This window comes from Sprattus sprattus, assembly GCF_963457725.1.
Source record: "Sprattus sprattus genome assembly, chromosome: 18".
NCBI lineage: Eukaryota > Metazoa > Chordata > Actinopteri > Clupeiformes > Clupeidae > Sprattus > Sprattus sprattus.
Genome location: NC_137916.1, coordinates 29,534,849 through 29,554,848, shown reverse-complemented (window position 1 = coordinate 29,554,848; position 20,000 = coordinate 29,534,849). Strand labels below are relative to the sequence as shown.

Genomic DNA, 20,000 nt, shown 5'->3' with positions numbered 1-20,000 from the left:
CATCAGATAGATAGACTGTAGATAGATTTTGTTACCACACTGTCAAGTTATCTGGGGACTATTTGCTTCACCTTTTGCCAAACTAAATGATAGGGGTGCACGATTCAGAAAATGTCACGATTCGATTCGATACCGATTTTTAGGCTCACGATTCGATTCAAAATCGATTTTCGATTCAAAAACGATTCTCGATTAAAAAAAATGTATTCACAGTATGTAAATGTTAGTGCTGTCAAACGATTAAAATATTTAATCGCGATTAATCGCATTTTTGTCATAGTTAACTCAAAATGAATTGCGATTAATCGCAAATGAATTCATCGCAAATATTTTTATGCTCTTATCATGGAAAAGTGGATTGGCTTGCTTTATCCAATGTTTTATTTTATTGACAAATAACATTGCCAAACAGGGCGGTACAAAATTAAATTATAAAGTGCACATTTCAGACTCAGCCAATAGTGCAGTTAAACCATGGCTTAATATTTTCTTTTTTCAAGTTTGCTGTGAACATAGAGGGCAGGCCTCTTATTTCAAAAACAATGAACCGTAACAGTAAGGTTACCAATAAAAGGTAAGCCTACTACTTCTGTGCTTTCAGCCAGCTGCCTATTGACATTTTCAGACAACAGTGAAGCTTGCTTCTTTTGCACAACACAACTTGTAAAGGTAAACTTTCTATTCAGAAGCTTTTTATCAACCATTTCGCCGTATCGCGCTCACCATCACTCAAACCGTAACGTTAGCCTACTACACAGTTTGCGAAGCCAAAAAGAACGTTAATCTTAAAAAAACAAAAAAAAAAAAAATTATAAATATGAATCGATTTTTGAAATTTTATGAATCGATTCTGAATCGGGAGCACTTGCATCGCGATACGATTGTGAATCGATTTTTTTGCACACCCCTACTAAATGATTCAAACTTTACTTTATATTCTTCATCAAATTAGCTTGTTGTACAAATATAGATGTTGTGATTTCTTTTCCACACACAAAAATACATTGAACGTATTCAATCTAAGTCACATTCTCACCACAAATTACAATAAAATACGTAACTTAGCAATATTACTTCAGTAATTAGCTAAACGTTGTGACCCATTCCGAATGATTCTACAACCCACTTTTTTGCCGCTGTCATTTTGACTTTGCCCTCTGTCTTCATCTGTCTCTTTCTTTATCTGTTCTCTTGATCTGTCTTTCATCTTCTTTCACCCAGGTAGAATGAGTCTTGCTAAGGGTTCAAAGCTTCTTGGGTTGTGTGTGTGTGTGTGTGTGTATGTGTGTATGTATGCATGAATGCGCGCGTGTTCGTGTGTCTGTATGTATGTATGTATGCATGAATGTGTATGTGTGTATGTATGCATGAATGTGTGTGTGTGTGTGTGTGTGTGTGTGTGTGTGTGTGTGTGTGTGTGTGTGTGTGTCTGTATGTAAGTATGTATGCATGAATGTGTGTGTCTGTGTGTATGTATGCATGAATGTGTGTGTGTGTGTGTCTATTGATGCATCTGCACCAACATTGCCTGTAGTTTGAACCTCACAGTCTACAACAGTTTATTTCTCCCTTGGCACTGGTTCTTGCAAGGACTGTGTGAGAAATGCTTAACTGGATGTATGTTTTGCTTTTGTTGAATGTGTGTGTGTGGTGTGTTTGTGTGTGTGTGTGTTTGTGTGTGTGTGTGTGTGTGCGTGCGTGGGTGTGTGTGTCTGAGTGTGCGTGCGTGCGTGCATGCGTGTGTGCATGCGTGCGTGCGCTTCTGCTAAATACCCGACCTTTACCTTTACCATTTAAATGTAATGATGCCATTCATCAGGCAGCAATCGAAACCCCTTATTTTGATTTTATGTGCTCGTGCAGTGTTGTGTGTGTGTGTGTGTGTGTGTGTGTGTGTGTGTGTGTGTGTGTGTGTGTGTGGTGTCGGTGCCTGTGTGTGTGCATGAATGCGTGCTTGTGCGTACTCGTGTTTTCTGTGCGCTTCGTATGAATATGGATTTCGAGGCTCAAGCACCGTCGATTGTGTGGTGAGAAACAGTCATTAGGCCAGTCGTTAGAGCATCGATCAGAAGCCATTGTGGGAGAGGAACCTGCGTGTCCGTGTGTGTGTGTGTGTGTGTGTGTGTGTGTGTGTGTGTGTGTGTGTGTGTGTGTGTGTGTGTGTGTCCGTTCCCATCAGGGTGGAGGAGTGTGGAACTCAAATTGATTTCTGATGGACGGCTGGGGCAAAGGGCTCAAACACACACACACACACACACACACACACGGGCAAAGGGCCTGTAATGACACTGTGGGACCGGACACCTTCATCTGCACGCATGACCCCTGCATGCAGGTCCAGTCTGAAGGGAGGCTTACCTCAATCAGCATCCACATCTGTGCCCCGCGCGTGTGTGTGTGTGTGTGTGTGTGTGTGTGTGTGTGTGTGTGTGTGTGTGTGTGTGTGTGTGTGTGTGTGTGTGTGTGTGTGTGTGTGTGTGTGTGTGTGTGTGTGTGTGTGTGTGTGTGTGTGCATTTCTCCTGTGTTTACCAACTGCAGCATAGTAGATCAGTTAAGGAAGCTGAGAAAACTGGATTCATTTTCGTTGTCCACAATTTTGGACTTTCTCTATCTCCATGAACAGCAACCTTACATGAAACATCACCTTTTCTGACATTAAAGACAAAAGGCAAAGGAAGAAAACATCAACACATTGTTGTCGTGCTTCTGTAAGTCCAGAGGCCATTGCACTGCCCTCGAGCAGTAGACCTGTGATTGAATACCATGCCTTCTCAAGGTCTGAGATCCTCTGTTATACATTTGTCTATCCCAAGGAGCAGTATTGTCAAACTGGGGAAGTAGTTGCACTAGTATGGTATTTAAGTGTTCTTCCTTGCACATATTTGTGTTTGTTTGTGTGTGTGTGTGTGAGTGTGTGTGCGTGTGTGTGTGTGTGTGTGTGTGTGTTTGATCCACAGCACAAAATGGCTAAGAATGCATGAATGTATGTATGTGTGTGTGTGTGTGTGTGTGTGGTGTGCGTGTGTGTGTGTATGTGTGTGTGTGTGTGTGTCTAAGAATGCATGAATGTATGTGCGACTTCACACTTGGGTGTAGAGCAGTGAGGCCGGTCCAGGGCGGGCGCCAGTTAAACTGGGTCAGTCAGATATGGATTGAGTGCATCATACCAACCAGCCCTGTATGTCTGCCCATAGCTCCATCATGCCAACCAGCCCTGTCTGCCCATAGCTCCATCATGCCAACCAGCCCTGTATGTCTGCCCATAGCTCCATCATGCCAACCAGCCCTGTATGTCTGCCCATAGCTCCATCATGCCAACCAGCCCTGTCTGCCCATAGCTCCATCATGCCAACCAGCCCTGTCTGCCCATAGCTCCATCATGCCAACCAGCCCTGTCTGCCCACAGCTCCATCATGCCAACCAGCCCTGTCTGCCCAAAGCTCCAGCAGAATCTCTCTTATATTTTCCCTCCAATCATGCTAGATTGACACTCCCACGCGTCTTAAGGTGATATGTGGGTTTTGACAAACACAATGAACAACAGCAGGTGGCTGCTTGTCCTCTCAGTGTGTGTGTGTCTGTGTGTGTGTGTGTATGTGTGTGTGTGGCTGTTTGTCCGCTCATTTTCTCTAAATTACCCATAATAACCATTCTAGACATTTTTCAAAAGTCAGGTCTGAATCTTATCCAGGTGTTTGACGTATTGATACACACTTCACAGATGAAACTGTCAGAAATGTTCCCCGGCAATTTTATCCTCCGTTTCTGCTCCTCCCTGTTCCTCTCTTTCTCTCGCTTTTCATCTCTAACTCTCTCTCTCTCTCTCTCTCTCTATATATATATATATATATATATACATATCCCTCTTTCTCCTTCTCTCTCTCTCTCTCTCTCTCTCTCTCTCTATATATATATATATATCCCTCTTTCTCCTTCTCTCTCTCTCTCTCTCTCTCTTTCTCTCTATCTCTCCTTCTCTCTCTCTCTCTCTCTCTCTATATATATATATATATATATATATATTCCTCTCCTTCTCTCTCTCTCTCTCTCTGACATGTCTGCTCTGTTACTTGGCACTCTATCATTATACCACTTCCCTGGCCTTTAAAAAGAAACAGACAAACAGACAGTGACTATTATATTATATTACAGTTTATGGGAACAGACGAGTCAGGCCCGTGATGAGCCCAGCGGTGGGGATCATCCAAAACTGAGTTTTGTGGTTCATGGTTCAGTGTCATGATATTCAATAACCATTCTCATTCAGCTCTTTCTGTTGATATGCGTGGGGACATTTTGGATTGTTTTAAACAGCTGTACAGTCAAGATGAGGTTTTGATGTTAGTGTTTTGGGTGTTTTAAACAGCTGTACTGTCAAGATAAGGTTTTGATGTTAGTGTTCTAGGTATTTTAAACAGCTGTACAGTCAAGATAAGGTTTTGATGTTAGTGTTCTAGGTGTTTTAAACAGCTGTACAGTCAAGATAAGGTTTTGATGTTAGTGTTCTAGGTGTTTTAAACAGCTGTACAGTCAAGATAAGGTTTTGATGTTAGTGTTCTAGGTGTTTTAAACAGCTGTACAGTCAAGATAAGGTTTTGATGTTAGTGTTCTAGGTGTTTTTTGTTTGTGTAAACAACTATGCGCTTCAGTGGTTCAAATGATTATGACAGAAATGATGCAGGATACAATTCCCAGAGAGCAGCGAATAAATAACAAGTTTATGTAAATTGTTATGCAATTACTGGAAAGTGCCAAGAATTTATCATGTGTTTTTTTCGTGTGTTGTGTGAGGATTGGAGTGAAATGATTCCATTAATTCCATAACATTTCCCTTTCTTTTTCCCCCTCCTCAGGATGGTTCGAAGCAGAGGCAGTCGCGCAAGAAGACGGTGTCGTTCAGCTCCATGCCCAGCGACCGCAAGATGAACAGCACGGCCGCCTGCATGGCCTTCATGATGGAGGGTTGCGAGATGAAGAAGGTGCGCTCCAACTCGCGCATGTACAACCGCTACTTCGTGCTCGACGCTGACCTCTGCTGGCTGCGCTGGGAGCCCTCCAAGAAGGACTCGGAGAAGGCCAAGATGGAGATCAAGAGCATCAAGGAGGTACGTCTGGGGAAGAAGACTCCGGTCCTGAGGAGCAACGGCCTGTCGGACCAGTTCCCCGACGAGTGCGCCTTTTCCATCATCTACGGGGAGAACTACGAGTCGCTGGACCTGGTGGCCTGCACGCCAGACGTGGTCAGCACGTGGGTGATGGGGCTGCGCTACCTGGTGTCCTACGGGAGGCACACGGTGGACGACGACGCGGCCGAAGCGAGCCAGCCCAGCCTGCGCACGTCGTGGATCGGCTCCGTGTTTGAGCTGGCCGACGTGGCGAAGCAGGGGCACATCGAGCTCCTCCGCGCCACGCAGATCATCAAGGGCCTGAACCCCGGCATGAAGGAGTCCAGGATCGAGCTGAAGTTCAAGGAGCTGCAGAAGGCCAAAGACGAGTACGGGGAGGATATCAACGGCGATACGTTCGTAGAGGCCTACTGCGAGCTCTGCACACGACCCGAGGTGTTTTTCCTCATGATGCAGTTCTCCACCAACAAGGAGCACCTCGACAGCAAGGACCTGATGCTGTTCGTGGAGGTGGAGCAAGGCGTGGAAGGGGTCACCGAGGAGATGTGCCACCCCATCGTCCAGAAGTTCGAGCCGTCGAAGGAGGGCAGGGAGCGAGGCTGCCTGTCCATCGACGGGTTCACCCACTACCTCCTGTCTCCCGAGTGCCACATCTTCGACCCGCAGCACAAACGCGTGTGCCAGGACATGAACCAGCCGCTGTCGCACTACTACATCAACTCCTCGCACAACGCCTCCCTCCTGGAGGACCACTTCTGGGGCTCCGCCGACATCTCCAGCTACATACGAGCCCTGCGCATGGGCTGCCGGAGTCTCGAGATGGTGGTGTGGGACGGGCCGGACTGCGAGCCCGTGGTCTACGTGGGAAGTTCCGTGGCCTCGCAGCTCGCCTTCTGCAAAGTGCTGGACGTAATCAACCAGTACGCCTTCGAGAGCTCCGAGTACCCTCTGATCCTGTGCTTAGTCGTTCACTGTGGCGTGCCACAGCAGAGGGCCATGGCCCAGCACATGAAGAAGATCCTGGGTGACAAGCTTTTGGTCGAGCCGCCGAACCCTGAGGAGCACTACTTGCCGTCCCCCGAAAAACTAAAGGGCCGAATCCTCCTCAAGGGTAAACGTCTTCCGCCCAACTACCCTGACTCAGAGGGGGAAGTGACGGACGAAGAGGAGGGGCTTGAGATGTCGAGGCGATTGGTTGGGGCAGACGACAAGGACAACCTCAATGGGATCGGGTGCAAACGCCTGCGACTCTGCAAGGAGCTCTCGGACCTGGTCTCACTCTGTAAGTCGGTGCAATTCAGGGACTTTGAGACGTCCAGAAGGGAACAGAGGCACTGGGAGATGTGCTCGTTCAACGAGGTGGACGCCAACCGCTTCGCCAACGAGTTCCCGGAGGACTTTGTAGGCTACAACAAGCGCTTCCTGTCGCGGGTCTACCCGACGCCAATGCGCATCGATGCCAGCAACATGAACCCCCAGGACTTCTGGAAGTGTGGCTGCCAGATTGTGGCCATGAACTACCAGACGCCGGGACTGATGATGGACCTCAACCTGGGCTGGTTCCGCCAGAACGGCAACTGCGGTTACGTGCTGCGGCCCGCCATCATGAGGGAGGAGGTGTCATACTTCAGCGCCAACGCACGAGACTCCCTGCCCGGCGTCTCCGCACAGCTTTTGCACATTAAGGTGATCAGCGGCCAGAACTTGCCGAAGCCGCGCGGCTCAGCGGCGAAGGGGGACGTGGTGGAGCCCTACATCTACGTGGAAATCCACGGCATCCCCGCCGACTGCGCCGAGCAGCGCACCAAGACCGTCTCCCAGAACGGTGACAACCCCATCTTCGACGAGAGCTTCGAGTTCCAGATCAACCTTCCGGAACTAGCGGCGCTCCGCTTCGTGGTGTTGGACGACGACTACATCGGAGACGAGTTCATTGGTCAATACACCATCCCGTTCGAGTGCCTGCAGCCAGGCTACCGCCACGTTCCCCTGCAGTCTCTCACCGGGGAGTTCCTGCCCAACACCACTCTGTTTGTGCACGTGGCCATCACCAACCGCCGCGGCGGGGGCAAGGCACACAAGAGGGGCCTGTCGGTGAGGAAAGGACGCAAAACTCGAGAGTACACCTCCACCAAAACCACGGGCATCAAGGTGGTGGACGAGCTGTTCAGGGCCTCCACTCAGCCACTCAGGGAAGCTACGGACCTCAGAGAGAATGTCCAGGTAAGAGCCACTCACACACACACACACACACACACACACACCAACACACACACACACGCCACTGCTCACAGCCACTCAGGGAAGCCACCTACCTCAGAGAGAATGTCCAGGTAAGAGCCACTCACACACACACACACACACACACACACACACACACCAACACACACACACACACCACTGCTCACAGCCACTCAGGGAAGCCACGGACCTCAGAGAGAATGTCCAGGTAAGTCAAGTCAAGTCTTTTATTGACAAGATGCACAGAACAACAGAGTCAGACTGGGCACTGACATTCTTAGGACAGGACACCGTACCACACTACCATAACATAACAAGACATTACATAACATAGAAGTACTCCACATGATATAACATAAAATAACATAACTTAACAATAAGTACTAAACACAAGCTATACCTATGAAAGACAAATAATAGTAGAACTACTAGCCACTCAGGGAAGCCACTGACCTCGGAGAGAATGTCCAGGTAAGGTTCACACACACACACACACGCCACTGCTCACAGCCACTCAGGGAAGCCACCGAACTCAGAGAGAATGTCCAGGTAAGAGCCACTCACACACACACACACACACACACACACACTGTGTATTCCTTCTTTCTTTTTTTTTAAGATTTGTTTTGGGACAGGAAATGAGAGGGAGAAGAGGTGGGGAGTGGACAGGAGAAAATGGCATCGGGGCGGATTCGAACCTGTGACCTCCTTGAGCTTCAAGCCCCAATGTGGTCGGGTCTACTGTTTATTACTGTGTACTGTGTATTCCGACTTTATCTCAACAGTGATAACACACCAGCTCACGATTCGACTGATTAAACAACTGGTGGCCGCAAAATATTGCTCTTTATTTTCTGACTATTTGAGGAGAAGCATGTCTGACGTGACCGGTGTGTAGGAGTTATTACTCATGCGTTTATGTAAACTGATGTTCACTGCCAAACAGCAATTCAATCAGTAGGCTGCTCTTGGAGTGCTTGTCAATGGATCAAAGTTAAGATATCCAGGGGATGCTGGCATCTCTGTTTAGATAAGAAGTGCTACACATTGCAGGCATTCTGGAGGGCGGAAGGAAGGAAGGAAGGGTATTATCCCATTTTAACTCCGCGGGGGTTCAGGCACTTCGCTGACATCTCTGGATCAATTGCACTTGGCTCCTCTGCTCTCTAACAGTCACTGTAACTCCATCACCCCTGCCTTCACTGTTTACCCCCCCCCCCCCCCCCCCCCCCCCTCACTGTCTCTCCATCACCCCCCCCCCACCCCCCCTCACTGTCTCTCCATCACCCCCCCCCCCCCCCCCCTCTCACTGTCTCTCCATCACCCCCGCCTCCACTGTCTCTCCATCACCCCCGCCTCCACTGTTTATGTCTACTTTTGATGGAGGCTCATTCTACATCAAACCTTTTCCTATGGCTTGTGGAACTTTTTTTTGTTTGTTCACTTATTTCATTAATTTAAAGTGGGAAAGAATGTCTTCATTTAAGAACTGGTCACAGCAACTTCAATTAGGGATAGGAGAGAGAGAGAGAGAGAGAGAGAGAGAGAGAGAGAGAGACAGAGAGAGACAGAGAGAGTGAGGTCGTGTTGTTCCAATGAGGTCCAATTAGTGGGTTGTTTATGCCTCGAAGCAGTGGCATGAATCAGAAGCTACAAGAGATGTTAGTCCTAGCGTGACTGTCTGCTCGCTAATCCACTGTTCTTTGAGAAGCAGGAACAGAGGCAAGAGCAGCGCTAATGACTCAATATTTACCCACCAGAAGAGGCTGTACTATAAGCTAGATGAACACTGGTTAACAGTAGTGAATTAGCACAAGGGCCCCAGGCAAATCAAGGCTATTAAGTGATGAGTGAATGAGTGTGCAGATGGAAAAGGTTGTGATCAAAGGGGTTTGTTGTTGTTATTGTTGTTGCTGTTGTTGTGCTGTAGAAAGGTCGGAATGGTCTTGAAATACAGAGGCTATGAAGCTGTAGTGATCCAGGTGAATACAGAAATAGATCAGGGTATGTGGCCACAGACATATGTATATTGTCACCTCCACCATTACATAGGAGGGATAAGATACAGAATACAGAAGCCTTTCAACGTAAATCAGTGGTAGACAATCTCGGAAGATTATCCTGTGAAAACATGCTTTAAAACAAGAACGGGAGCATTCAGAGAATGCAAACCTCTGCCTTGTGACCTTGACCTTTGACCTTGACATCTGAAAATCTAATCAATTAGTGCCATTATATTACCCAATCTCCCCACAAAGTTTGAGGCAAATCGGTCCATGCGTTTCTGCGTAATCCTGCTAACAAACAAACAAACAAACAAACAAACAAACATACAGGGGGGGAAAACATAACCTCCTTGGCGGAGGTAATTAAAACAAACCCTCCCCCCCCCTTACCATAACTCACCCTAACCTAACACATGTACAGCGCATGAAGAGACTTAGAACAGAGCTGGGCTTAGAGATGTGCTCTGGGTGCAGAGAAACGGAGGCTATGAGGCAGCAGGGTGAGTCATCATCTACGTGGAGAGTGTGTGTGTGTGTGTGTGTGTGTGTGTGTGTGTGTGTGTGTGTGTGTGTGTGTGTGTGTGTGTGTGTGTGTGTGTGTGTGTGTGTGTGTGTGTGTGTGTGTGTGTGTGTGTGTGTGTGTGTGTGTGTGTGTGTGTGTGTGTGTGTGTGTGTGTGTTTGTTACTGACGTGGCTTCTCTGTGTTAATGAGGAGAGGCAGCAAAAAGAGGCCAGGGTAGACAGACAGCAGAGATATCATTCCTATTTCAGAGCCGGGGTCTGTTCCCGAAGAGAAAGAGAAACTGTCGGAAGCCTCACAGAAATCCATCCTCCCCAGCTACTAAACACTGGACAAAACACACACACACACACACACACACACACACACACCCAGCCACAAAACACTGAACAAGTTGTAAAGGACTATGCTGCCTGGTCTACGGGAAAAAAGTAAAACCCTGTTTGTACTCTCCGAAGCCTTGGGCACAGGGTTGGGTCGAACCCTGTTTGTACACTCTTCGAGGCCCTGGGCACATGTTGGTGAAGGTGCAGCTTGCCACACAATCTGGCCTCCTTGAAAACATCCCCATTGCCCTCCCTAGGAGTTTATACACCAGAAGTGAGGGCAGGCATTTGGATGTGGTGTGTGTGTGTGTGTGTGTGTGTGTGTGTGTGTGTGTGTGTGTGTGTGTGTGTGTGTGTGTGTGTGTTTGAAGAACAGCAGGGGCACCACGGATCACAACAGACTGCATACGGCGCCAGCCTCCAGACTAGAGTCCTGTTGTGTTACCCTCTGGTTTATGTCTGTGAACCCTACTAATACGCCTGCAGTGATCTAACCTATACATGGACACAGTTCAAATGGATAATGAAAGAGCACTAAGTTCAGTTTAGATTGTAAAACCAGATGAGTTAACAACATAAGTTGCCAAAAAAATGGCAAAAACCTTTTTTTTCATTCAGTTTTAATGTATTCCATTCAGCTGCTGTTGTTACCCTCCTACTGAAACTGTTAGCACGTCTACATGCCACGATTTTTTAACAAAATGGCCGCTAAACGGTGCAGCTATGCTAATGTGCTTCCATGTTCCACTTGCACTGTGTTTTGGGCCATAGCTAGCCAGCTAGCAGCAAATCACATTAGGGATGAAAGGATAGGATGGAAAAACAGTTATCACAAAATCACACAACTGACATGTTTTCATTCAGTTTTCATTTATCACATTCAGCTACTGTTGTTACCCTCCTACTGAAACTGTTAGCACGTCTACATGCCACGATATTTAAACAAACTGGCCGCTAAACGGTGCAGCTATGCTAATGTCACATAAGGGATGAAAGGATAGGAGGGAAAAACAGTTATCACAACATCACAGAAGTGCCACAGAGAGCCTCAGGCAGGTTCATACTGTTCAAGGATCTCAAGGTAGCTCAAGGTTGCACATCTCAGAGCTCGTGCTGCGATCTAGCGAGGCAAACACCAGACACACTTATCTCAAGGTAACAGACAGATAAGACACACTGATCAAAGGACAGAGCCACTTTTTTGAAAAAGCTTAATTTGATGACATTTTTTACAGACAGTTTCCCCTCTCCTTCCTTGCTCTCACTCCATCCGGAGATGTGAGTTGGTGTCATTGATTTTTTTTTTTTTTTTCTATCTCTCTTTCTTTTGTGTGGACGTTTTCGATGTCTTGGTTGTCCTCTTTCTCCAATTCTTAGGACTCATGAGTTGGGCTTGCATAAGTTATAGAAAGTATACGTAGGTCACTGACATTAAATTCAACAAATGGATCCACTGTTTCAGTTATTTATTTGTTAAGTCCTTTCTTTACTGTTAACTGTTTTAGTAGCGGTAGTAGCAGATGTAAATGTGTGTATTCCTCTGTATTTCAAACCTCTGTTCAGGTTATCCTTAGTTGTGATTGAAGGGCTTAAACAGTTAAGCTGTTTGTGGGCTGAGCTGAGTGTGTACCCATGGTGCATATATATGAGGTTCGACGGCAGCAGGCACGTGTGTGTGTGTGTGTGTGTGTGTGTGTGTGTGTGTGTGTGTGTGTGTGTGCGCTTCTGTCTGAATGAAGGACGCATTATGAATGGGACTCCCCACTTCCTCTGACTTGAGACAACAGTGATGGAACGGAAACGGAGGTCATTTTAAATTTAAAAGTCCCTGTGGGGCTGAGCCGTGAGCAAGAATATAAAACAGTTAAGAATATAAAACATTTAAGAATATAAAACAGTCAAGAATATAAAACAGTCAAGAATATAAAACATTTAAGAATATAAAACAGTTAAGAATATAAAACAGTCAAGAATATAAAACATTTAAGAATATAAAACAGTCAAGAATATAAAACAGTTCTGACAGCCAAGGCCCTCACAAACACAGTGTCATCAAACACTCCTGATGCTCCCCTGCCGTTTGGGGCATAAAAATGTTACAGTTTTTCTCGATCGCTTACACACTGTAAATCTACACGATGGGCGCTGTACTTACACTGTACACCGTAACTGGTCCTGTAAACTAAACATCCTAAACCATGACGCCATCTACCAAAAGACAGAACCATTTCCCAAAGCAATAAACACTATTCCGCTGTTTTTTACACATTATTCAGATTTTTGAAAAAAAAACTCTCCGCACTAATCTCTCGATATACGACTGGCTGCACCATGTGCTCATTTAGAAAGCATTGGCATTCAATATCATTAACTCACTAAGTCATCACAGCTCGAATCCAATTAGCACACGATTCCCCTGGTGGAAACACTAAGAGTTCAAATGGTTCACACACCAATCAGAGCCGCAGGATAAATAAATAATAGGGCCATAAACCAGACCACGGGTTATCAGGGGTCATATAGGTAAATACATTAACATTAACGATAATTATTTCACTGTATTCCACATTGTTTATCAGTTGCATAGTTTATTTTACTACAGTACATTGAGGAATAAAAAAAAAATGTTGTGTTGGGTTTTCATATTGTGTTCATCTGGTAAAGAGGTCGTTCTGGTGAGAAACCATAAGCATCATTACTCATTGCAGTAGCAGGATTCTACATAAATGTTTATCATTGATCTCACCAGCATGTTATAGCTGTGTTGTAATGTGTATGTGTATTAGATGGTTTTTGTGTGATTCCGAAGGCAAAGTGTGCTTTCGATGTAAGATTACACGATTTTGTTTTGTTTTGAGATTTAAGTTTGAAGTTTGTGAACATTGGAGTTTTTGGGAAATGGACCATAACTTCCAAAAACTTTGTCATGGCAAGAAAAAAAACCGTAATGTATCAGTTTGTATGTTTTGAGTTTAATAAGTCATCAGTGAACATCCCAACCTAATACACCCGCGAGTAGATGCGAGTAGTCACTTTGTCCTCCTTCAGAACAGAACGCCTTGCAGAGCCTCACTGCCTGTCCCTCACCTGGTGATGCAGCATTGCAGGAAACCTCCTTGTGTGTCAGCTAGGCTGTAAGGCTAGGTCACATATACCCAGCCTGGTGATGCAGCATTGCAGGAAACCTCCTTGTGTGTCAGCTAGGCTGTAAGGCTAGGTCACATATACCCAGCCTGGTGATGCAGCATTGCAGGAAACCTCCTTGTGTGTCAGCTAGGCTGTAAGGCTAGGTCACATATACCCAGCCTGGTGATGCAGCATTGCAGGAAACCTCCTTGTGTGTCAGCTAGGCTGTAAGGCTAGGTCACATATACCCAGCCTGGTGATGCAGCATTGCAGGAAACCTCCTTGTGTGTCAGCTAGGCTGTAAGGCTAGGTCATATACCCAGCCTGGTGATGCAGCATTGCAGGAAACCTCCTTGTGTGTCAGCTAGGCTGTAAGGCTAGGTCATATATACCCAGCCTGGTGATGCAGCATTGCAGGAAACCTCCTTGTGTGTCAGCTAGGCTGTAAGGCTAGGTCATATATACCCAGCCTGGTGATGCAGCATTGCAGGAAACCTCCTTGTGTGTCAGCTAGGCTGTAAGGCTAGGTCACATATACCCAGCCTGGTGATGCAGCATTGCAGGAAACCTCCTTGTGTGTCAGCTAGGCTGTAAGGCTAGGTCACATATACCCAGCCTGGTGATGCAGCATTGCAGGAAACCTCCTTGTGTGTCAGCTAGGCTGTAAGGCTAGGTCACATATACCCAGCCTGGTGATGCAGCATTGCAGGAAACCTCCTTGTGTGTCAGCTAGGCTGTAAGGCTAGGTCATATATACCCAGCCTTGTGATGCAGCATTGCAGGAAACCTCCTTGTGTGTCAGCTAGGCTGTAAGGCTAGGTCACATATACCCAGCCTGGTGATGCAGGTTCGGAGCGCAGGTTCACTGAGTGACTGTGCCATGCTGTATGTCTAGACTGTTCTGGAACAGCAGGGCTCAGAGGAGGAGAACAGGGGAGGGGTGTCTGAGGGCTAATAACCAAATGTTGTGAAACAGTCTGTTTTTGTTGTTACATGAGCAAAGGTTGTCTACATCGAAATTGCTAGACTTTTACTGTGGTGTTCCGGGTTGAACTTCATAGATGCCTTGCTTTTGAGGATTATCCATGCCTGAAGTTACTTTTGTTATCTTTTATGCAGGGTAGGTTAAAAAAAAAAAAAAAAAAAAAAAAACATTTGCAATGGTGTGTCTCAGCAGAGGTGACGTATGCCAGGGACACCAGAACGATATTTTTGCCTGAATGCGAGTTATAATAATAACACACACACACACACACACACAAACAGGCACACTCACACACACACACACACACACACACACACACACACACACACACACACACACACAGCCTGAATGCGAGTTATAATAATAACACACACACATACAGACACACACACACAGACACACACACAGACACACACACACACACACACACACACACAGCCTGAATGCGAGTTATAATAGTGCAACCTGCCTGTCTTTGGGCCTCAGTTTTACCTTCATAAACAGCCATGAATCTAAGCCAGCAAGACTCTGCCCTCCGATCAACAGAAGAGAATCTGTCAGGCAATCGAGAGCTGCTGCTGCCGGGCCAATACAGAGGGCAGGGCAGGGCTCTAAGAGCTGATGTGTTGGTTCTGAGGGCAGGGCTCTAGGAGCTAATGTGTTGGTTCTGCTGCCGGTCCAATACAGAGCTCAGCGCAGGGCTCTAAGAGCTGATGTGTTGGTTCTGCTGCCGGGCCAATACAGAGCTCAGCGCAGGGCTCTAAGAGCTGATGTGTTGGTTCTGCTGCCGGGCCAATACAGAGCTCAGCGCAGGGCTCTAAGAGCTGATGGGTTGGTTCTGAGGGCAGGGCTCTAAGAGCTGATGGGTTGGTTCTGAGCGCAGGGCTCTAAGAGCTGATGGGTTGGTTCTGAGCGCAGGGCTCTAAGAGCTGATGGGTTGGTTCTGAGCGCAGGGCTCTAAGAGCTGATGGGTTGGTTCTGAGGGCAGGGCTCTAAGAGCTGATGGGTTGGTTCTGAGCGCAGGGCTCTAAGAGCTGATGGGTTGGTTCTGAGGGCAGGGCTCTAAGAGCTGATGGGTTGGTTCTGAGGGCAGCGCAGGGCTCTAAGAGCTGATGGGTTGGTTCTGAGGGCAGCGCAGGGCTCTAAGAGCTGATGGGTTGGTTCTGAGGGCAGGGGTCTAAGAGCTGATGGGTTGGTTCTGAGCGCAGGGCTCTAAGAGCTGATGGGTTGGTTCTGAGGGCAGGGCTCTAAGAGCTGATGGGTTGGTTCTGCTGCCGGTCCAATACAGAGCTCAGCACAGGGCTCTAAGAGCTGATGTGTTGGTTCTGCTGCCGGTCCAATACAGAGCTCAGCACAGGGCTCTAAGAGCTGATGTGTTGGTTCTGAGGGCAGGGCTCTAAGAGCTGATGGGTTGGTTCTGAGCGCAGGGCTCTAAGAGCTGATGGGTTGGTTCTGAGGGCAGCGCAGGGCTCTAAGCGCTGATGGGTTGGTTCTGAGGGCAGGGCTCTAAGAGCTGATGTGTTGGTTCTGAGGGCAGGGCTCTAAGAGCTGATGGGTTGGTTCTGAGCGCAGGGCTCTAAGAGCTGATGTGTTGGTTCTGAGGGCAGGGCTCTAAGAGCTGATGGGTTGGTTCTGAGGGCAGGGCTCTAAGAGCTGATGGGTTGGTTCTGAGGGCAGGGCTCTAAGAGCTGATGGGTTGGTTCTGAGCGCAGGGCTCTAAGAGCTGATGTGTTGGTTCTGAGGGCAGGGCTCTAAGAGCTGATGGGTTGGTTCTGAGGGCAGGGCTCTAAGAGCTGATGGGTTGGTTCTGAGGGCAGCGCAGGGCTCTAAGAGCTGATGGGTTGGTTCTGAGCGCAGGGCTCTAAGAGCTGATGGGTTGGTTCTGAGCGCAGGGCTCTAAGAGCTGATGGGTTGGTTCTGAGCGCAGGGCTCTAAGAGCTGATGGGTTGGTTCTGAGCGCAGGGCTCTAAGAGCTGATGGGTTGGTTCTGAGCGCAGGGCTCTAAGAGCTGATGGGTTGGTTCTGAGCGCAGGGCTCTAAGAGCTGATGGGTTGGTTCTGAGGGCAGCGCAGGGCTCTAAGAGCTGATGGGTTGGTTCTGAGCGCAGGGCTCTAAGAGCTGATGGGTTGGTTCTGAGCGCAGGGCTCTAAGAGCTGATGGGTTGGTTCTGAGGGCAGCGCAGGGCTCTAAGAGCTGATGGGTTGGTTCTGAGGGCAGGGCTCTAAGAGCTGATGGGTTGGTTCTGAGCGCAGGGCTCTAAGAGCTGATGGGTTGGTTCTGAGGGCAGGGCTCTAAGAGCTGATGGGTTGGTTCTGAGCGCAGGGCTCTAAGAGCTGATGGGTTGGTTCTGAGCGCAGGGCTCTAAGAGCTGATGGGTTGGTTCTGAGGGCAGGGCTCTAAGAGCTGATGGGTTGGTTCTGCTGCTATTGAAGAATCACCAGCAGGAGAGAAAGGCTCAACTCATCCTGTTCCTGTAATGAATGAATGGATGGATGGATGGCCTCCTTTGTTATTGGTTAGGAGGAATGGATGTGGAAGGAGGATTGTGTGTGTGTGTGTGTGTGTGTGTGTGTGTATGCACGTGTGTGTGTGTGTCTGTGAATGCACGTGTGTGTGTCTGTGTATGCACTTGTGTGTCTGTGTATGCACGTTTGTGTGCGCGTGTTTGTGTGTGCATGTACACCGCGTTCCACATTATTATGCAAATGACACTTTGCTCAGATTTTCCTAAATAGTAATGCACATTTAGTCAGTATAATTTTCAAGTCATCAACTGTTAGAGTATAATTCAAATTGTATTGAACAAACCTCCCAATGATAACAGTATTTTTTTCAAAAATAAAAAACTCAAAATGCAGTGTTCCAAATTATTATGCAGAGTTTCAAAGTCTCAGAGTTAAGATATTTTATAGGTTGTAAAGAACTAAAAATTGTCATTTGTTGAATTTGCAGCATTAGGAGGCCATATTTACTGAAATCAAAAAAAAATGTAATCAAAAACATCTTAACAGGTCAAGTTACATGTTAACATAGGACCCCTTCTTTGATATCAACTTCACAATTCTGGCATCCATTGAACTCATGAGTTCTTTGATTGTTTCTGCTTTAATGTCTTATCAGGATGCCATTATAGCCTCCCAGAGCACCTGATTGGATGAGAACTGCCTTCCACCCACATAGATCTTTTGCTTGATGATGCTCCAAAGGTTCTCAATAGGGTTAAGGTCAGGGTAAGATGGGGGCCACACCATGAGTTTCTCTTCTTTTATGCAAAGAATACCTCTGGGGCATTGGCTGCTATAGCCAATGCCCCAGAGGTATTCTTTGCAGCATGAGATGGTGCATTGTCATGCATAAATATGACTTTGCTATGGAAGGCGCGGCTCTTCTTTCTGTACCACGGAAGAAAGTGGCCAGTCAGAAACTCTACATACTTTGCTGAGGTCATTTTCACACCGTCGAGACCCTGAAGGGGCCTACCAGCTCTCTCCCCATGATTCCGGCCCAAAACATGACTCCTCCACCTCCTTGTTGACGTCTTAGCCTTGTTGGGACATGGTGGCCATTCACCAACCATCCACTACTCCATCCATCAGGACTATCAAGGGTTGCACGGCACTCATCCGTAAACAAAACAGATTGAAAGTTAGTCTTTATGTAGTCCTGAGCCCACTGCCACCTTTTTTGCTTGTGAGCTGGGTTTAGGGGTGGCCGAATAAGGTTTAAGGACACTTGCAAACCTCTTGAGCATCCTACATCCTGAAGTTCGCGAGACTCCAGAGGCACCAGCGGCTTCAAACACCTGTTTGCTGCTATTCAATGGCATGTTAGTGGCTGCTCTCTTGACCCTACGCATTTGTTTGGCAGAAATATTCCTTATCTTGCCTTTGTCTGAACGAACCCACTTGTGCTGTGAATCAGTGACAAATTTCTTCCCCGTCCGATGATCATGCACAATTCTTTTGGAAATATCCAATGTTGTGATACCTTGACCAAGGTATTGCACTATTTGCCGCTTTTCAGCAGCAGAGAGATCCGTTTTCTTCCCCATTTTGCCTGAAACATGTAGCTTGCTTAATAATGTGGAACATCCTTCTTAAGTAGTTTTCCTTTGATTGGGCTCACCTGGCAAACAAATTATCTCAGGTGTCTGAGATTGATTTCAATCATTCAATTAGCCCTGAGACACAAAACCACCCATGACTTTAATTGAAAAACAAAAAAAATAATGTTTATGACCCTTAAATGCAATTTGCATAATAATGTGGAACGCGGTGTATGTCTGTTTGTGTGTGTCTGTGTGTGCATGTGTATATGTGTGTGTTTTTCTGTGTGTGTGTGTGTGTGTGTGCGTGCATGATTGTGTTTGTGGTTGGAGCGTTGTGTTGACAGCATCTAAAGTATCCTCTGTCCCCCACACCGCTACTTCCTCTCTCTTTCCCTCTCTCTCTCCCTCTCTCTCTCCCTCTCTCTCTCCCTCTCTCTCTCCCTCTCTCTCTTCCCCTCTCTCTCTTCCCCTCTCTCTCTTCCCCTCTCTCTCTTTCCCTCTCTCTCTCCCTCTCTCTCTCCCCCTCTCTCTTCCCCTCTCTCTTTTCCTGCCTGCGTTCCATCTCTTCACCAAACAGAAGACAAAGTGTCTGGAATCAATTAGCACTATGTGTGGAGGATGTGGGATTTTCCCGCGCTCTCTTGGCCCAAGCCCCTTATGTGTGTGTGTCTGTGTGTGTGTTATGTGTGTGTGTGTGTGTGTGTGTGTGTGTGTGTGTGTGTGTGTGTGTGTGTGTGTGTGTAATGTGTGTGTGTGTGTCTTGGGATTTGGTGTGACACGAGAGAGGGCTGTAAACCTCAGAAATGGAAGTGACGGCGGATGTGCAGAAAAAAGATAAAGAAGGAGTGGTGAGAGGATGCCAGTGCTTGTTGGTGTGTCTGTGTATGTGTTTATGTGTGTGTGTGTGTGTGTGTGTGTGTGTGTGTGTGTGTGTGTTTATGTGTGTGTGTCTGTGTATGTGTTTATGTGTGTGTGTGTGTGTGTGTGTGTGTGTGTGTGTGTGTGTGTGTGTGTGTGTGTGTGTTTATGTGTGTGTGTCTGTGTATGTGTTTATGTGTGTGTGTGTGTGTGTGTGTGTGTGTGTGTGTGTGTGTGTGTGTGTGTGTGTGTGTGTGTGTGTGTGTGTGTGTGTGTTTATGTGTGTGTGTGTGTGTGTGTGTGTGTGTATGTGTTTATGTGTGTGTGTGTGTGTGTGTGTGTGTGTGTGTGTATGTGTTTGTGTGGGTGTGTGTGTGCCTGTATGTGTTTGTGTGTGTGTGTGCGTGCATGTGTTTGTGTGTGTGGGTGTGTGTGTGCCTGTATGTGTTTGTGTGTGTGTGTGTGTGCCTGTGTTTGTGCGTGTGCTTACTCTGTTTTCAAGACACTATTCCCTGTTGAGTTCCTAGTGGGTGTGTGTGTGTGTGTGTGTGTGTGTGTGAGAGAGAGAGTTCCCAGTGTGTGTGTGTGTGTGTGTGTGTGTGTGTGTGTGTGTGTGTGTGTGTGTGTGTGTGTGTGTGTGTGTGTGTGTGTGTGTGAGAGTTCCCAGTGGGTGTCCTTTGTGCATCAACAGGGAGTGAGTGAGGAAGAAAGAAGGAGGATAGAAAGACATGTGAAGGAAGACAAAACAATATTAAAGTGAAGG

The 20,000-nt window shown here is 47.1% G+C and overlaps 1 protein-coding gene across 1 annotated transcript in view; it reads left to right on the top strand.

Annotated features, from left to right (window-relative positions):
* Nucleotides 1–20,000, top strand: part of LOC308379225 (inactive phospholipase C-like protein 2) — a gene marked incomplete at both ends in the record, with an annotated part of 98,165 nt that overhangs the window by 54,341 nt on the left and 23,824 nt on the right. The window contains 1 exon segment of the mRNA XM_080856283.1: nucleotides 4,855–7,350. Coding sequence (XP_080712409.1) covers nucleotides 4,855–7,350 — 2,496 coding nt within the window.